The sequence below is a fragment of the Astyanax mexicanus genome, chromosome 11 (genome assembly GCF_023375975.1).
Source record: "Astyanax mexicanus isolate ESR-SI-001 chromosome 11, AstMex3_surface, whole genome shotgun sequence".
Taxonomy (NCBI): domain Eukaryota; kingdom Metazoa; phylum Chordata; class Actinopteri; order Characiformes; family Acestrorhamphidae; genus Astyanax; species Astyanax mexicanus.
In genome coordinates, this window is record NC_064418.1 from 30,880,839 (window position 1) to 30,899,461 (window position 18,623).

The 18,623-nt window shown below is 36.8% G+C and overlaps 2 protein-coding genes across 2 annotated transcripts; one reads left to right on the forward strand and one right to left on the reverse strand.

The window, feature by feature from the left end:
- The first annotated feature begins 6,713 nt into the window (after nt 1–6,713).
- Nucleotides 6,714–9,556, forward strand: dlx2a (distal-less homeobox 2a). The gene is given in 3 exon segments (NM_001291256.1): nt 6,714–7,221; nt 7,614–7,798; nt 8,456–9,556. Coding segments are annotated over 3 exon segments (834 nt in total). The 5' UTR covers nt 6,714–6,902; the 3' UTR covers nt 8,786–9,556.
- A 6,079-nt stretch (nt 9,557–15,635) lies between these two features.
- Nucleotides 15,636–18,371, reverse strand: dlx1a (distal-less homeobox 1a). Its single transcript, XM_007253512.4, has 3 exons — nt 17,589–18,371; nt 17,114–17,313; nt 15,636–16,828 (listed from the first exon to the last, which is right to left on the reverse strand). The coding sequence occupies exons 1-3, from the start codon at nt 17,899–17,901 to the stop codon at nt 16,577–16,579; spliced, it is 765 nt and encodes a 254-aa protein (XP_007253574.1). The 5' UTR covers nt 17,902–18,371; the 3' UTR covers nt 15,636–16,576.
- Between the last annotated feature and the right edge of the window lie 252 nt (nt 18,372–18,623).

Here is an 18,623-nt window from a genome sequence, read left to right on the forward strand (position 1 = left end):
ATTATAAACTGTAACAATAAATTATTTGTGGACAATTGAATAAAAACTGAATTACCCATAACGAGTAATGAAGGATAAACAACAGTTTTTGCCATTTTTATTCTTCTCAGAAGAACGATTAATAAGGCTGTTTATGCTTTTAGATCTTTATGGCTTTCTGTTTGGCTTTGCAATGATTTGCTCCATTGTCTGCAATAGCTAGTTTAAAAAAGCCTCAGAAAAAGGAGTTAATAAGGAAAGGCTCAGAAGTCTACGTCAACCAGTGAGTTCATGGCAGAGCTGAACCCAGGCTACAGTAGAAGGAGCAAGATAGGAGGAGCTTACAGTTCTGTTTACAGCTCTATTTACTCTGTATACAGCTCTGTTTACTCTGTTTACAGTTCTGTTTACACAGCTAGTTAGCGTTAGCTATCTTGTGTAAGTAATTGTATGTTTACATCGGATCTCCGGTTAATTCCGCACATTACAGAGGCCTTAAATATATAAATAGGTTTGCATGTATGCATATTTATGAGCAAGAGCCCAAATCCTGTCTTTCTTCAGAGACCAGTAATTCAGTGATCTAAGGCAGGGCTAAATAGAAACACCTGAGCACTTTTTTTCACAAAAAATGGCTCACATGGCATTCATTCATACTAGAGACCACAAATAAACATTTTAAAATGAATGAAAAAATTATGGATGAAAATCAATGTCAGTGAAAGAACATCCTATGAAAAATATGCTTTAAGCAAACATAATAAATAATTTCATAAAAATCACTTAGAGACTTAGAGACACTTAGAGAAGCTGCCTGTTTATTCTCTACTCCACTTAATAATTCCAGATCAGTAACATTTGGAAGACATGAAATGTTCGATTTATACTGACAAAAACATGGATTTTAAAATAACGTTTTGGAAAGCAGCAATTTATTTTATTATTTTTATGCATCATATTTTGACTGTTACAAACATACTTCAATTTAGTAGTAAAGTTTCTTATCAAACATGAAACCTTTTTAGGTGATGCTTGAATATCATTTCTTACACATTTGGCGTGCAATACCATTGTCAAAAATGCTGACCTCTAATATCTAGTCTGTGCATTTACAAGAAAACCAAGAGCACTGCCTGAGTCACATGATATGAAAATGTCATAATCTGTAGAATACTGTGCACATCAAGCAAAGCCTTTCTAGACTGTTTAGCCATTTACCCACTTGCTCCATGTCTCCTCCTGTTATTCTGACCTGACTGAACACAGAGCTCCAGCTGCTCTCTCTTACTGCACTGTGCCAAGAATCATGCTAATATCTTCAGTGTAGTGCAGCTGGACTGACTGCTGATTGGTTGTCTGAAAGTAAGTAAAACATACAATAAATGTCAAATAAAGTGTGACACCAGTGTGTAATGTTATTTGTGGCTTTAAGGTACTTGACATGTGGCCTTCTGTCTGTTTGATTGTTTGTTTATCACACCAAAGTTCAACTAGCCCTCAGTGTAGTTCTAGGAAAACTACTGTTTTAGGCTATGCTGGTAACCTCACTCCCACCAAACTTCAAAACTTGAGAACCTTTTTTCTGTCACAGCACATCTATTACCCACCAATGGGAGTCTAAAACATAACAGTCCTTACTCATTTTCTGGTGCTTTTTTAGCAAAGATTAATATAATAATAATAATTTCGTAAGAATGTATTGCACAAATTTAGCATGTTATATATTTAGTAGATATTTAGCATTAAGCATATTATTTTATATACTTTAGTCTTTCTGAATCTGTTTTATTTATCATTCAACTAAGAGCAGCAGCTGACCCCTAAAAGCAGCTGAATATTTGATGAATTGCACAGCTGAATGTGTGAACATGCTGAGGCCATGCTATTCCTTATCATCCTCCTTAAAACCCTGCACATCTCAGTGGGAGAAAAACTGCTAACAACATGGCATAGAAAACAAGGACAGCTGTACCACCCCCACAGCCTTTAGGAAAACTTTCATTGAAGCCACTGAAAAACTGTGATAAGCGTCATAGAGGCTTTAATCCACACTGTTTGAAACTGATGCAGCCTTTAAAAGCAGAGACATTTATTAGTCTATGTCCTTTTTTCAGGGTTAGGAACGTGTTTATATACCACTGAATGTGATAGAGGCGAGTTTTTGAAATTTAAAACACAATTCAAAACACATTATAAAAATACAACAACAAAAACACAAACCTAAACAAAAAACATACAAACATAAAAAAGAAAAGGCATTCATATAAGATTAAAAAGCTTCAAAATATCTATGGATTTATGATATTTCTTATTTTTAAAATTAGTTATTAAGTGTACAGCTCTAGGGATCTGAGTGGTTCAGCGGCCTAAGTACTGCCACTATGATCAGGAAACGGCCGGTTCGAATCCTGTTCATGTAGCTTGCCATTGGCTACCAGATCCCTGAGAGAGCACAATTGGCCATGCTCTCTCTGGGTGGGTAGATGGCGCTCTCTTCCCACATCACTGCAAAGGGTGATGTCACTTAGCACAAGGCGTCTTTGAGCTGATGTATCAAAACTGAGTCACTGAGCTTTCCTCCGAGCTCACTGTGATGCTATTCGGCAGTGCTGCATCAGCAGCAGCTCAAAAAGAGGTGGCGTCTGTCTTCACATGTATCGGAGGAGGCATGTGCTAGTTTTCACCCTCCTGGTGTTTCGGGCATCACTAGTGATAGGGGGAGTCCTAATGAGTGGGTTGGGTAATTGTAAAAAAAAATAGAAATAATTTAGTAATAAATTATTTTTAAAAATTAAAAAAAAAAAATTCCCTCCGTCATTACAGCCAGTTGGTGCTGCCCCCTTCTGGTTTATGAGTGTTTGTACTATTATTTTTCACACCCAATTCCACTAGTAACGTCAACGCAGATAGGATGAATCGAATGATAATAAAGATAATGATAATGACAACTCCAAAAGCAGTGAATAGTAAAGAGCTCTATATGTTTTATGTTTTGCTACAGTCAAACAAAACCAGTGTCAATCATTCCACTTAAAAATGATGAGTTTCTTTGATTTTACCAAATCGAAAACTTCTGAAATATAATCAAGAGGAAGATGGATGATCACAAGCCATCAAACCAAGCTGAACTGCATGATTTTTTTTGTCTCAGAAGTGGCATAAAATTATCCAAAAGCAGTGTGTAAGACTGGTGGAGGAGAACCTGCCAATATGCAGAGTTATTACACTAAATATTAATTTCTGTGATTATTATATATAATTATATTATGAATATGAACTTGTTTTCTTTGCATTATTTGAGGCCTGAAAGCTCTGCATCTTTTTTTTCAGCTATTTCTCATTTTCTACTAATAAATTCTCTAAATGTATATAATAAAACAACAATGTTCATTTTACTCAAAATATATTTATACATCGTTAAATCAGAGAAACTGAGTCAGAAACTGCAGTAGTCTCTACATTTTTTTTTTCAGAGCTCAATATACGTCTATGAAACAATAGTTTTTTTACGGGTAACATTTGTATTATTTACATCGTCGTTACAGCCAGTTGGTGCTGCCCCCTTCTGGTGTAAGAGTGTTTGTACTATTATTTTTCAGACCCAATTCCAGTACGACAATATAACATCAATACAATATAATGGTAATAATAATAATAATAATAATAATAATAATAATAATAATAATAATAATAATAATAATAATAATAATAATAATAATAATAATTACTATGTAAATCTAAAAGCAGTGAATAGTAAATAGCTCTGTATCTGGATCTGTATCATGTTTTGCTGCTGCAATAAAAGAAAACAAGTGTCAAATTTTCCATCAAATGAACAATGTATACCACATACATGTTTTATTCTGTTTTTTTTATCAATTATTTTGAGTCTTATTGTTTTGGCACATTAAGGTTACACGTTTTCTTGTTTTAATTAAGTTACATCAGTTTTTATCCACTTTATCTGTGATACACTTTTGTTGAAACACTATTCAAAAAGCTGTATAATGAACAAGCAAACACACAAAACATAAAGACAAGAACACTCAAAATATGTATTTAAGTCCTACAATTTCCCATGTTTATTTATAATACAATTTTAACACATTCGCCTAAAAATGATTTACTTAAACTTGCCAAAAGTTTCTATTTAAAATATTGCAATGTTCTTTATAACGTAAATCAATATTGACAGTGAAAGGGATTTCCGTGGCACAACTTAATTATTACAACTTGATTTATCTTTTGCCAAGATGGTGCATACGAGCTCCCCCTATATGCACTATAAAGACGCCCCTGTTACTAAGTCTGCATCAGATCACACGTTCTGCTTTACAAAAAAACACGTTCTACTGATCCTTTGTCGTTTCTTGCATAAACCAACTTAAAAGAAAAATTATCTTTTTCAGGATTGGTAGATTGATATGGTATCAAAGGTCTGAAATTATATTAACGTTTCAGAATATTTGGATTAAACCTCTGACACCAACTATTTGCAGAAGCACAGTTTAAAATGCAACAGAAGAAAACAAGAAAAAAATAGCAGCAGTGTCATATATGAGTCAATATAAATATAATGTGTCCTTTCTGTCTTCAGCATAGTTGTTACAGTTTCATACAGCTACTGTGTGACAATAACTGTTTTCATTTATTCACAAATTACAAATATAGAGGAATGTTTACCTTTACTTCAAAGTATGTATTGTAAATGTAACTATTTATTATTTTATTCATAAACATAAAAATTCTAAATCACAAAAATGAGCTTGTATTATTTTGCCTCATTTGATCTGTAGTGCTGACATGCTCTAATTATTTTTTTTTCCAGTGCAGCGGGCGGGGCTAAGCTACTGATTTATTGGCTGTTTTATGATCTATTCTGATCACAATTAGTGTTTTGAAGAAAACAAATGATGCCCATTGTAATTTACGCAGGGTCTGAAAGGGTTAAATAATTTAGACATTTCAATTCTTCATTTAGCAGTTTCTAGCCTGTCATCTTGGGATAATCGCCTCTTTAAGAAATTAACCTTTAATGTCAGTGACATCACAACCTTCATACTGTTTTTATTTCAGGGGGCTCAAGATACATGCTACATGTTCAGCAGTTCATAATAGTAATTTCAACTAATTTTTATCACATTATCTGTGTATTTAGCTGAGGTAAAGGTTAAGCTGTCCATCCTGTGATGGTATAATATACTAATTAAAATAATAACAAAAACAAAAACAAAATTAATTATTCGTATTATAAATTAAAGCACAATTTTAAGTATATTTTCTGAACAATTTGCAGTAAGAGGGCACAGTATTTTGATAACGACCTTGTGGATGAAGGGATGTGAGGTAAAGTGTATGCCAGTTTTGTTCTAAACTTGCACTTTTTTACCCAACCTTCGACAAGTGTGCACTTCTAGAAATGCTTAGATTTCGGACATGTCCTTAGTGTGGGCATACCACGTAAGCCACACGACAGTCAATAAACATGGACTACGTTAATTCAGAACTTTTTTTAGACAGATAAAAATGCGATTAATGTGTATCGCAGTGCTGCAAAAAATATTTATATTTTAACGATGTCTATTATTTTGAAAACTTTATTTAAATATTTTTTTCTTGAGGCATGCTATGTATTTTCAAACATCACAGAAGGGTTCTGATTTTTTTATGTTGTATTTTCAACCTGTGCGGTCACACTGCTTAATCCAAAATAAGATTCAACAAGCCAATAATTGCGACCGGCTCAGTTGGATTAATTCAGAATTTAAGACCCAACAACGTGGTTAAAGAGCAAGGCTTATAGAGTCAATCGATTTTCAGAACTGAGGCAAAAAGAGTAGGATTCATACGGAGCTCAAAATTCATCTACTGTGGTGACTTTTTGAAAAATACTGTTTTATATGTAGTTCATTAGAAAGCGCAGTATTCAACTAACCAAAAATAGTAAATCATTGGTTGAGAGTGGGCACACCAATCAGATTGCTGGATTCAATTAGCCAATCACAATATAAAAATCATTACACCAGTTATTGTAAGTCTAATTAACTGGGCATTAGTGTAGGCGGTTCAAGCTGACACTGCATGATAACTGGCAAAAGTGAACATTTTATATGGATCTGCTGTAGATGAATGTGCTTTAAAGAGATTAAATTATGTTTCCATCAGCAGAGGCCAAGAAATAATGATTAGCTGTACCTCTAGTCTGTTTGTTTTTATACTTTAGATCGAGAGGGACTTTAAATCTGGAGAAGGCCTCGATTGTAATACTTTTGTCGGGGTCGTTAGTGTTGTTCTGGCCAACAGATGTCGCACCAGGGCCTTTAAATGTTTGGCCTTTAGCACTGGAGTCAGTATATAAAGGGAGGTAAAGGTATAGATTAAATTAATACTTTAAACAAATCCCGTTTTATTTAAATATGCACATTCGTACATATAACTTCACTTCTTCACTTTAATAAATAAAATTACAAAAACAGTGGTATTGATTGCTTACTGTTGTCTTTCTTTCTTTTATCTTTTTGTTTCTTTCTTTGTTTATTTGTTTCTTTTTTTTCTCGTTTTCTCTTTGTATATTTCTTTCTGTCTCTATCTTTTCAAACTAAATCCTACTCCACTCTTGAGTCTAACCCAGCTGAGCTGTTGTCCGTGAACTCCTCGTCCATTGGCTGCTGGTCGCGCGCGACTTCATCCTCCCACGTGATGCAGGATAAATGCCGCGCGCTGCAGCCTCTGCTGACAGACAATCACGGTTCTGAGGTCGGAAACCACCGCCACCGCTGCTTCTTCAAAAACTTCAAGGAATGACAGCTATCATAAAAGCGATCGTTTATCTTTAACTGATTCTGAACTTTTGTTTTATCTCCGTTTTTTTCTTGGATGAGTGCCTGTGAATTATTTCTACGGTTTTAGTTTGAACAGTAACCATGACTGGAGTTTTCGACAGTCTCAGCACAGATATGCATTCCAACCAGATTACCTCGAGCAGTTACCACAGCCTGCACAAATCCCAGGAATCCCCTACTTTACCCGTGTCCACGGCCACCGACAGCAGCTACTACACGAACCAGCAGGCGGGACACTGCGCTGGCTCGCCCTACGGCCAACTCGGCGCCTACCAGTACCACAGCAACGGCATGAGCGGCGTGCAGTACGGAAACAAGTCTTACGACCTGGGATTCAACAGCTCTTTCAGTCCGTACGGCGCCTACGGCTCTAGCACCTCACCTACTCCCGCAGACGCAGGTAAACAGTTCTTCATACCGAACAATAGTTGATAAATTACCCATAAAACAAACCACGTACATTAAAAATCAATTCAGCTGTTGCACTTTAAGGCATTTGAGAAGAAAATCCAACAACTATTGCTAAAATATCTAACCCAATCTGTTGCTGTCCTAAGCTTTTTTATTATAATGCAACACATCTTATTTCAGAGCAAAAATCTAATAATTTAAAGCATTGTTAATTAAAAAAAAACTCACATTAAGCACTTAAACTTTACATCAGTGTATTTTTGGCTAGTTGTTGGTGTGCTTAAATTTAATTAATTAAATCAAATGCAACTATCCTGTAACTGCTGTTTAAGGCTTTTAAGTGGAAAACGTTGTAACGTGAAGTTGTATTAATGTTTGCAGAAAAAGAAGAGAGTGAGCCTGAAATCCGGATGGTAAACGGGAAGCCAAAGAAAGTGCGAAAGCCTCGGACGATCTACTCAAGTTTTCAGCTCGCCGCGCTGCAGAGGCGCTTCCAGAAGACCCAGTATCTGGCGCTCCCAGAAAGAGCTGAACTGGCCGCTTCACTGGGACTCACCCAAACCCAGGTATGTCCTGACCTGATTGCACATTTAAACAGAAAATACATACTAGAGCAAACAGTGTTTATGTGAGAATTCTGTCTGCTATCTAAAATCAACACAAACTGTAAAATATAGTCTAAATCAAATGTTGTAAAATATTTAGGAAAAAATACAACAATAATAATCACGTAATAATAACGATTGCTTTAACGTAATGTATTTTAGTAATTTGTAAGAGTTAAAATAGTGTAACACTCAATATAACACTCGTAGCTTGTAATAAATGTTTTAGCAATTTTATATATGAGTGTATAAATTGCTGTGTATTTAGGTGTATTTAATAAAGACCGGTTTTAACTATGATAATGCACTCTCAGAGCAAAATTATTACTACGTTGTAAATTTGTACTGAATATTAGCATCCGATTAATAGCGACTCATTCGTTAATTCCAAAATAACATCAATTTAAAAATTAGTCATTAAAACTTCGTTGTATTTAATAGACACGATAGACAAGCGATTTCAGACTGCATGATAAAAAAAAATCGCGTAGTAGCGAATATATTGCCTACGTTTTTACCAGGTTCTCACAAATTGCAAATATATTAAAAGGTACTTTTGAACCTTTTCGTGATGTGTCCAGTGGATTAACATGTCTTTATATATTATTCAAATTCTAGGTAAAGATCTGGTTTCAGAATCGACGCTCTAAGTTCAAGAAGTTGTGGAAGAATGGAGAGATTCCCCCGGAGCAGCACGTGGCCTCCAGCGAGTCTCCCCCCTGCCACTCTCCGCCCGTTAGTAGTGCCTGGGACTTTCCGCACAGCCAGAGGATGAACGGGGTTCCTTCAGCTCTGGCTCAGAGCAGCAGCTCGCCTAGCACCACGGCGCCGTCATTCCTAACCAACTACTCCTGGTACTCCAGCACAGCATCGGCGACACACCTACAGCCTAACACACTGACGGCGCACCACCCGAACACATCAGTGAGCGCCGGGACCATATTTTGACAAACAAAACAAACAAATGACTTTTTTCACCCAACTGGAAAATTCATTTTGCAAGACTGAAAGCTTCATGTGACTCAAACAAGCCTGGTTTTCCGAGACATGCCTCCACTGCTTAAATCGGCCAAGTTGAGAAGTACCATTGCGAATAAATACAGTTTTTCCTCTTCTCTTTTCTGTCGTCAACAGGCAGACGCTAAAGAATTAAACGACTCACAGTTATTTTTGTATTATTTGTTTTGTCTCTGGAGGTGGTAAAAAATTAAAAAAGAAATGTCATTGTTTAATATACCACTAAAATCCAAAGCTATGCTAAAGCTAAGGCTCCTCGTGCCCAGGTGAACGTTATAGCAGTGTTCATGTCACATTATGTAGCACAGTTTCAAGCTGTATCGTGCCTTTAAGAAAATGACCTCACTTTCGTTGTCCACCATCTTGTATTTTCAGTGTGCCCATTGCTGTTCATAATCCCTTGATTCATTTCTATTTTGTACATAAAATAAGTAGGAGGTTTGCAGTACGTGTCCCCTGTACATGTAGATTTCACTGCCATTTAGGTTATCGTATAGAGTTTCTTTTTGTAAGATGTTGAGGGGAAAAAGACATGGAAAGCACTCAAAAGCTACTGATTTCCCCCTTTTACATCTAAAGTCCCCATGTAACACGTTCCTCGGAAGTACTTTGTTTTATTTATTTTGTTTATTATGCTGAATGAACGATTCTGACATTATATGAATCAGACTTATTTAAATAAAAAAATGTTTTCATGTGAATTTATTTATTGTCCTTGTACTGTTTCAGAAAATTCAAAAATGCACAATCACTCCAAAAGGCTGGCTATGTATTGGAGTCTCTTGCTACAGGGCTTTTTATGCACTGCTGGAATTCGTGGCTCGGTCTCCTCCTCCACGCCTCCTCCCGCTGCTCTGGCGCCAGCAGAGCTCCTCGCGCTGGAAGCAGTCTGCTGAAGGCGGGATACTTGTAAATGTTTCAGACACGACTCACTAATACACCCTTCGTGCACAAACGCGACAGGTGTGTCTGGTATGCTGCAGGACATGCGAGCGTCTACGTGTGTAATAAACGACATCAGAATTTCCTTTTTTAAAACGATCCACGAAACACAAATTGTGCGACACGGCACATAGGCTATTATTAGGATTATTATTATGGCATTCCGTGTTTAAAAAGGGAGCCGGTGATGCTGTACTGAGGGTGATTTGCAGCAGGAGATGAGTGCAGACGGCGAACACGCCTCAGCCTGCTCTGGAGGAGATGAGCAGAACGGGTTCAGCCCCTCAGACTCTCTGGAGTCAGTTCAGCTACAAACATCAGAGCCAAAACAGCGCCCCAGAACTATTTCCCACAATATGCATCCCACCTACAACGTCAAGCTTCACACGAGCTCTGTCACAGACACATTCGGATTTTTTAGGCTTTTGAAATAATTATATTAGTGTAGATACATTTTTAAAATGTATTATAGTGTGCTGGTCCCGATGCTGTAAATTGGAATTTTATGTATGATATAAAATACCCGTGATAAATAATCCGGGTATTTAACGAATTACATAATAATCTACATTAGTAATTATTTATAAAAGCCCCCGAAAGATAGATTAATATAGATTACTATATAGATAAATATAATATGTTTACCCCTCATTTTATTGTTTTTAATTTAGTTCTTTACATTTTAATTTAAAATCAAAATAGGATTTTTCGGTTTTAGAGCAACCAAATCAGAAATAGAAAAACTCCAAATTCAAATGCTTTGAAATATTTTTCGTGTTGTTACAGACCAAATTAAATATAAAATCTCACTTAGTCATATGCTTTAATGTGTTTACAATATTTCGCTGAAAAAATGTTGTTAAGGACACGCCTTAAAATAGTAATTTAATTTAGCTTATAATACAGAGTTTATATAATATTTAATTATAATTATATAAATTATAACAATTATATTCTTATTATTTCAATTTCTATTAAATAAGTTAAAAATATTAAAGCAATTTAACCTGAATTAAAAATTAAAACGTTTATTCAAGATGTAGAAATGCGTAATAGCTGTCTTAACCTGCCGGTGAGTCCTTTAAAATTGTTAACGCATTTTAAAGTTGCATTATAATATGTTGTAATTGAAATGTAAAACAAATTACAGACATGAGTGACTTAAGTACGTTTGAAATTTGTGTTTTTATGTAAAATGTAAACACTTATTATTTTAAAATTGTTTTAGTTAAGCACACAAAACATAACAGGACACATGTTGCATTACCCCAAAACACTAAACCCCTGAATGAGCTGCAGCTATAAAGAAGACAGATGTAATAAGGATGTACTCTGTCAGTGATGGCCACATTACAAGATGTTGGAAGTCGCCTCAGGCTGTGGGTGCGCACATCTTGAACAGTGCAGTCCTGCGGATCGCTATCCTGCGAGAAAGAGTGCTCATAAATACCTTTATTAAATTATAATCATTATTCAGCATATTGATTAATGCAATTAAATAAAGAAAAGGGAATGTTAATATAGATATCATTCTACACACGTAAAAAGGCTCACGTCGTACGTTCTGTTGAGTCACAGGTCAACAGAAACCTTTAAAGCACGTTTTCCCCAGAGACATATGTTGGGCATATTTTACATGTGACCAAAAGGATCAAGTTAGGCGCACATTCACCTGCTCAGAAGTTCAGGTGACATGTTTGATCACTGGTCCAGTGGAAAACATCTTTTTACGCAGTGCTACAAATTCGAATAGATTGGGGGATAAAAAAGAAGACATTTCGTAAGTCAGTTTTTAAGTCGGGAAAATGTCACATAAAAGAACAGGAGTAGAGAAGCATTAGGGCCGCTCAGATGTTCTGCATGCCTCTCTCTCCCTCTCTTTCCCTCTCCCTCTCTCCCTCACAGATTAGCAATGATGCTGTTTTAGACACTTCCGGAATCCTGTAGACAACTTGAAAAATGCCATAGCCCTTCCCTAATTTATACTCTGATCTGTAATTTCATCCACAATTGCTCCAGTTTGAGCATTCTGGCTCCCCGATCCGAAAGCCTGCAATTACTGTATAATTCTTCGCAATTTTAGATGTCCTAATATGGACTGTAATTTTTGCGCAAGACAATTTCCAGCTATTTCAAGCATCAACATTGTCAAAGCTGTATGTACATAATAAATGGGAATATCAATGCATAGTTTTTAGCATAACATCTTGACTCGGCGATAATTATATCCGTTTGGAGCCTACGCAAAATTAGCCTGAATTGCATGGTAACTGCTGCTTTAAATTTTTAAAAATTACTCATAATTTTCCCAAAGATTACCAAGATCTCGAGTGCACAATGTCATCAGCGTAATGAGGAGTAAACATTTATGCTAATAATCTGCAATTTTTTCCCCCAACAGCTATAAAGAGGGAAAATAAAGCAGGAATTTTTCAGTGCTGCTCGGCTGCGCGGCTGCTAAAGCTCATAGCCCTGCTTAGAGAAGAGCTGTGTGGGACCTAAAGCCTCCAGCCAATGCAATAACCACTGGATACATATTCAAGAACAAATACTGATCTCTATATCTACACAGATGCAGACAGTATTTCTAATAGAAGGTAAGGATGGAGCTTGACTATTTCTCTCTATTTCTCTCTATTTCTGTCTTTGGGATTTTCTGTTATTTCTTTCTAGTTTTTGTTTAGTGTTTACGTTCTATATAGTGTAATTTTTCAAGTAAATATAACATGATGGATGGATTTATAGAAAAATACTTACATTTTTCTGATATTTTGAAAAACCTTGAAATGACTTTGAATTTTCAATACAGAAAACTAAAAAGAAACAACCCCCTCCTAAAATATTATCTGTAAATAATTTGACTTTGTTGGCGCTTGCGGTTATGTCTGATTGATTTAAATACAGTGCCAGGTGTGAAAAACAACATTGATTATTTTACCCACAGTGAAAGCTTGTTTAGTTTGCACATTGCTCTCTTTCCTGCAAGAAAAAAGAAATTAGAACACAAATCTATTATTGTTTTTTCTCAGACTAAAAGCAAATTCGCGACTGAATCCGTGTTTGATTTTTTTTAAAGCTAGCCTTTTCTATAGTTTGTAGCCCAAAATAAGGCAGCCCCTGTTCCATCATTTCACCGCTGCCTTAATTACTCCAACATTGTGTTATTGCTAATTTTGTCCGCTCTTCCTATTGACAATCCCTTCGTATACACCTGCAAGCAATTTGCCAGCCTTCCTTATAACGGAGCCGCTGTGAGGGGGGAGCCGAGCACCGATTTCACTCTGCCCGTCTCTCTCTCTCTTTTTTCAGCTCAGAGTGAATTTTCTTTCAGTGCTCTGTCTCTATCTCTCTCTCTCTTTTGTTAACAAAAGATTCCACGTGCGAAAAAAATTGCTCATAATTATCCTGTAGATGGGAAACTGCATTAGAATAAATAAGGGCGGAATGACTATAATTATGTGTGGTTTGATGGGCTCGACTCGTAATCAGGAGGAGAATACAGAGAAATAACGCTGACCCTCTCCGCTACACAGCTGCATTCTCAGTCACATACATGTTCATGCTTTAGGCTTTAGTCTTCTTAAGATTTATAATACGCATTAAGCACCTGTTTCATGTTGTGTAATTAAGATTTCCTTATGCACTAGCTGTATTAATTATTGAGCGTCCACATAGGTCATGAATAATGTATATATATATATATATATATATATATATATATATATATATATATATATATATATATATATATATATACTCATGTAGTATAGTATATGACAAGTTTAATAGATTATGGGGTTTTTAAATACGTTTGATTAAAATGTGTCGTCTATAGCCGCTCCGTGTAATATTGACAGGCCTACTGAGAACGAAAATTTTGGGAAAATAAAATATAAATATTAACATTCAAATTCACACCAAGGTAAAAAATATTTAAGGAAAAAAGTCTTCATTAATTATTAATTATTCATCATTATCCAATATGTTTTTGTAAACACTACAATATTACTACAAAACAAAGTACCGATAATAATAATAATAATAATAATAATAATAATAATAATAATAATAATAATAATAATAAGAAGAAGAAGAAGAAGAAGAAGAAGTGGCATTAAATTTGTTAGAACATTATTATTATTATTATTATTATTATTATTATTATTATTATTATTATTATTATTATTATTATTATTATTATTATTATCACCGTTGTTGCTGTTGCTGCTGTTTATTTTGGGGAGGAGGTTTTTTTATTGCTCGTTTGTTTTATTTTAAAATAGAAACCGTACTGGCTCCATGACATAGAAATTGTGAAAGAGAGAATCAACGGTCTCTCTCTGCTTTTGATCACTACAGTTTGCTGTAGGCTATAGCACGTTTTCCTGCTCCAGCTCAAACGAATTCAGAGCCCGGCTCTGCACAGGCCCCACATGAAGAGCGTCAAAATTAGTCAGAGTAATTGCTGACCCTCCAGGACACACACACACAAACACGAGAAACGTGGTCTGTAAGGTATTCCATAAAATGAATATATATATATATATATATATATATATATATATATATATATATATATATATATATATATATATATATATATATACATACATATGAAACCTTAAAATATACAACTTACAGCATCTGTGATCTGTGAATTTATGCAGTGGCAAAACTACAGATAGGGACCTGCAGTGACTGGAGCTCTCTGCTTGGACCTGTTTATTTTAACTTGCAATATGTATAAATAGAAATATGCTTTAGTCCAACATTATATATATATATATATATTGTCCAGGTCACGCAAGTACCTTGTATCACCATTTATGCCACTTTATTGTTTTATATAAACCTCAGTTCTTTATATTGTGTCAACATATCGCAATGAACAGACCAATAGAACTGTTCCAAAATGACTTAAATCGCATTTACTTCCACTGAAAGTTGAGATTTTCCTCTCGTGCAAATATTTATTAAGCGTGGCAATGACGATATATGTATAACAGACGTTTAATATACCACTGTATTGTTGCATTAAAAATAAAAAATACATTTTTTGGCGTCATTATTGCCTGTCCTGTTGATTAGCTCACTGGCTCTGCAGGCTCGCAGTGATTTTTGCTGTAAAAGCGCAGTTAAAACACCGGTCCCTTGAACCTGTCCCTTGTGCTCATCCTCTACTTCCCATCCCCCTGCACTGGCACCTGCCTCACACTCCATTATTCACTTAACACACACACACACCAGCGCCATTCAGCAACAAAACAGGCCACACAAGAGCAGAAAGGAGCTTATAGCGGCTAAACGAATGGCAAAAGAAACAAGCACCCTTGTTGGGAGAGGATTTACAGTGTTACAGAAACCATCTCGAGATTAATGGGGGATTCACACTGGAATAAAAGCGTCTGCTTTAAGGATGATGGGTGAACTAGAGCCGAGAGAGAGAGACATCGTTTGAATAAGCTAGTTAAATTACCTCATTGATTAGATTGATGTTGGCCGGCGGTGTTAAACTGGTTAAACTTTACAGATCTTAATATAAAAGCAGCACTGAATGAATTAATAAGAAATAAAGAATATATATAAATGTGTATGGGCTTCATCCATATACAGCAGGACGTACAAAAATATTACCACGCACCATATCACGCCTAGTGCACAAAAATGTGGTATCCAGTGGTGGCAACTTGAAAGTAAAAAAAAAAACCCTTTGGGACCTTTCTATTTCCTGTCATTTATCTTATTTGTACGTCCTCGAACATGTGTAAAATGTATTTCATATTCTGCTCATTCCCCTCTGCTGTAAAAATATCTAATGACAATGACATTTGGTAAAACATCTTTTTAAAATGGTCATTTTACTGTTAGAGTTTACACATTGTACAACGACTCCATGAAATAAACAAACAAACAAACAAACAAACATAAAAGGCAATAAATTAATCTGACAAATATAAAACTATCTTTGCTATGTAGAACGCTAAACACATGAGTTCGTAATAAACATATTCAGGTTTAAACTCCTTTTTTCACATCGTTAACAGCACAGTCTAAAAATGGCCATTTCTGTACAATGAACCAGCAGCTCATCTCAGGCTGAAGTGCTGCTCAATTTTAGTGCAGCCTCACCTCTTAAACAACATTCATTTAAATAAGCGTACAGACAAAAACAAACAGAAAAAAATAATAAAAATAAGTTACTTTAAATAAACACACACAAAAGCGCCACACACGCAACATCTTCATCTAGAAAGACTTTTTCTTTGGAATAAGGAAAACCAGCCCTTCGCATGATTTTACCCAATGCTATTCCAAATGCCACAGCCTGGGACAGCACACACTTTTTCACCCCTGCTTTGTAGAAAACGCGCCAGTTAGGACGTTTAAAAAAAATTAGATCACTGTTTTGCCTTCTTTGAATAAATTTCAGTTTTCTCCAGGCAAGGTGATAAACTTGAAGGGGTAATAAACAATATTTTAAACTTGTTACAGCTTTATATAAGTTCTTTTTTTCTGTACACAGTAAAATGTCTGGTAAAAAAGAGAGAGAAAAAAGAGCAGCAGCAGCTCGGTGTGACCCACTCGTGCGGCAGTTCGGCAGTGGACATGAGGCGTCGCTGGCTAGGTGTGTGTATATGCTTTTGTATTTGGGGGATCAGAGTGCAGAATGCGGGCTCTTCGGGCTCTTCGGGCTGCCCGCATGGGCCAGCCATACCCTCGTCCCAAGTGTCTGGACGACAGAGAGGAGGGATAGAAGGAGGAAGGGGTCAGTCGGACCGTTCACATCAGCTGCGGCTGCTGCATGGAGTCCTGGTGCGCTGTGGGATACCACGACGTATAGCTGGGGATGTAGGAGCCCGCCGAGCCCACGGAGGTCTTGACGGGCGTTGTGGAGCTCCAAACTGGTGCTGCGGACGGAGAGCCAGCGGAGAGTCCGCGACCGTTAGCCAGTGCACTGGTGTCCATGGCCCCACCGCCTTGTTTCATCAGCTTCTTAAACTTGGAGCGCTTGTTTTGAAACCAGATCTTCACCTGGAGACAGAGAAAGAGATTGGGCATCAAGGAGGATCTTCATTCCAAAATAAAAGTCATCATAAGTAGGCAATATGTTTTATTTTTGTCGAAACAGCTGGCAATATTATTCACATAATGCACACGCAATTTGTGATCCATTTAATTTTCAACTAAATCAATAATCTAAAAATAATCCTCTCATGAATTAAAAGACCAACACAAAGTTACTTCAGTCAGAACTCTATACAAGCTATAGGTTATATATAGTGGGGTGACTTCCAGGGCTAAATTCTAAACACTCACCTGGGTCTGGGTGAGTCCCAGCGATGCGGCCAGCTCCGCTCTCTCCGGCAGCGCCAGATACTGGGTCTGTTGGAACCTGCGGTTGAGCGCCTGCAGCTGGAGGCTGGAGTAGATTGTCCTCGGCTTGCGGATCTTCTTCCCCTTCCCGTTGAAGCGAACCTCTCCTCCCTCCACCACCGTGTTCTTTTCCGCTTCTGGCGCTGAGGGAGGAAAAAACACGAGCGGCCGAGTCAGAAAGCTGGAGTGTCACGCGCGCCCATCACCGCGCTGCTTTTCCAGTCTGCAGTTTAGGTATAATTACCCTTAATTGCATACATTGTTTATAGCATTACGCAATAAATAATTACCAAGCCTTAATACCCGCACATTTGGGCTAGTCCAGCAAGCCCGGCGCGCTCACCGCGAGCTGACAGCATAAACAGAAGCGGACGTTTTTAAAAAGTTGCGAGAATTTAGAAAAAAAGGCTTTTCTTACCTGAGTCCTCTAACCGAGTCTGCGTTAACGCCGTGCTGTTTTGGTACGTCTGAACAGTGGTGAGGTACGGGCTGGACGAATGGCTTCCGACTGAGTTGACGTATGGGTAACCGAGCGATCTTGGGAAGGACGGAGCAGGGCTGTACGAGCTGTCGTGCTGAGGATGGCCGGCTGAGTGTAAACAGTGCATTGAGTAATGTCCGTGAGACATGGAGGAAGGCGACATTTGTTGACTTGGTGGCCCAAATTCCATGAACACGTTCTTCCCTGAGACGGGGCTGTTTAGACTCTCTGGTATTGTAGTCATTGTCATGTCTTCGGGGCGAATCTCTCTCCTCTCTCCTGCTTTTTTTGTTTTCTTCTACGATCTCAGTGAAGGATGGATCCCAATTTAAGCTCAACTGATTTTTTCACTTTCCATTCATAAGAAAATGGAGTTTGGCTCTGTGAAAAGTCTAGGAGTGATGCAGTGGATCCACACAAACTCGCTCAAAGGTTTGAATCGGGGAATCATGAATATTTATCGGAGGTGGTCGCTGATTGGTCCGCTCGCTCCGAGGACGGCGCGGATTGGCGATCCCGGAGTAGGGTCCGAGGAATATGATCAACTCAAGAAATAAGACAAACCTGAGACCCAATTGTGCAATGCTAAAGAGGAAATTCGGGGGAGGGTCACTGAGAAAGGTTTTTTCTAAAATATCCCACAAAAAGCACGTTCATAAACACATTTCATTAAATTAGAAAAATAAATATAGATCGGCAAAACAGCTGATTTTTTAAAATTATTAACTATTACCTTAACGCCAGACTGTGCTTCTTTAACGATTAACCTAGTTTAATCTATAATAAACGAAACTACAACCATATAAAAACATTTAATATATAATAAATGTACTCCATTCTTCTTCTTCGTATTATTGTTATATTTTTTCTTCTTCGTATTATTGTTTATAGAGTATAATTATTGTCGTTTTTGATCATTTAAAAAATAGTAATACAATTTGTTGTTATTGTTAATATTATTTGCTGTTACTA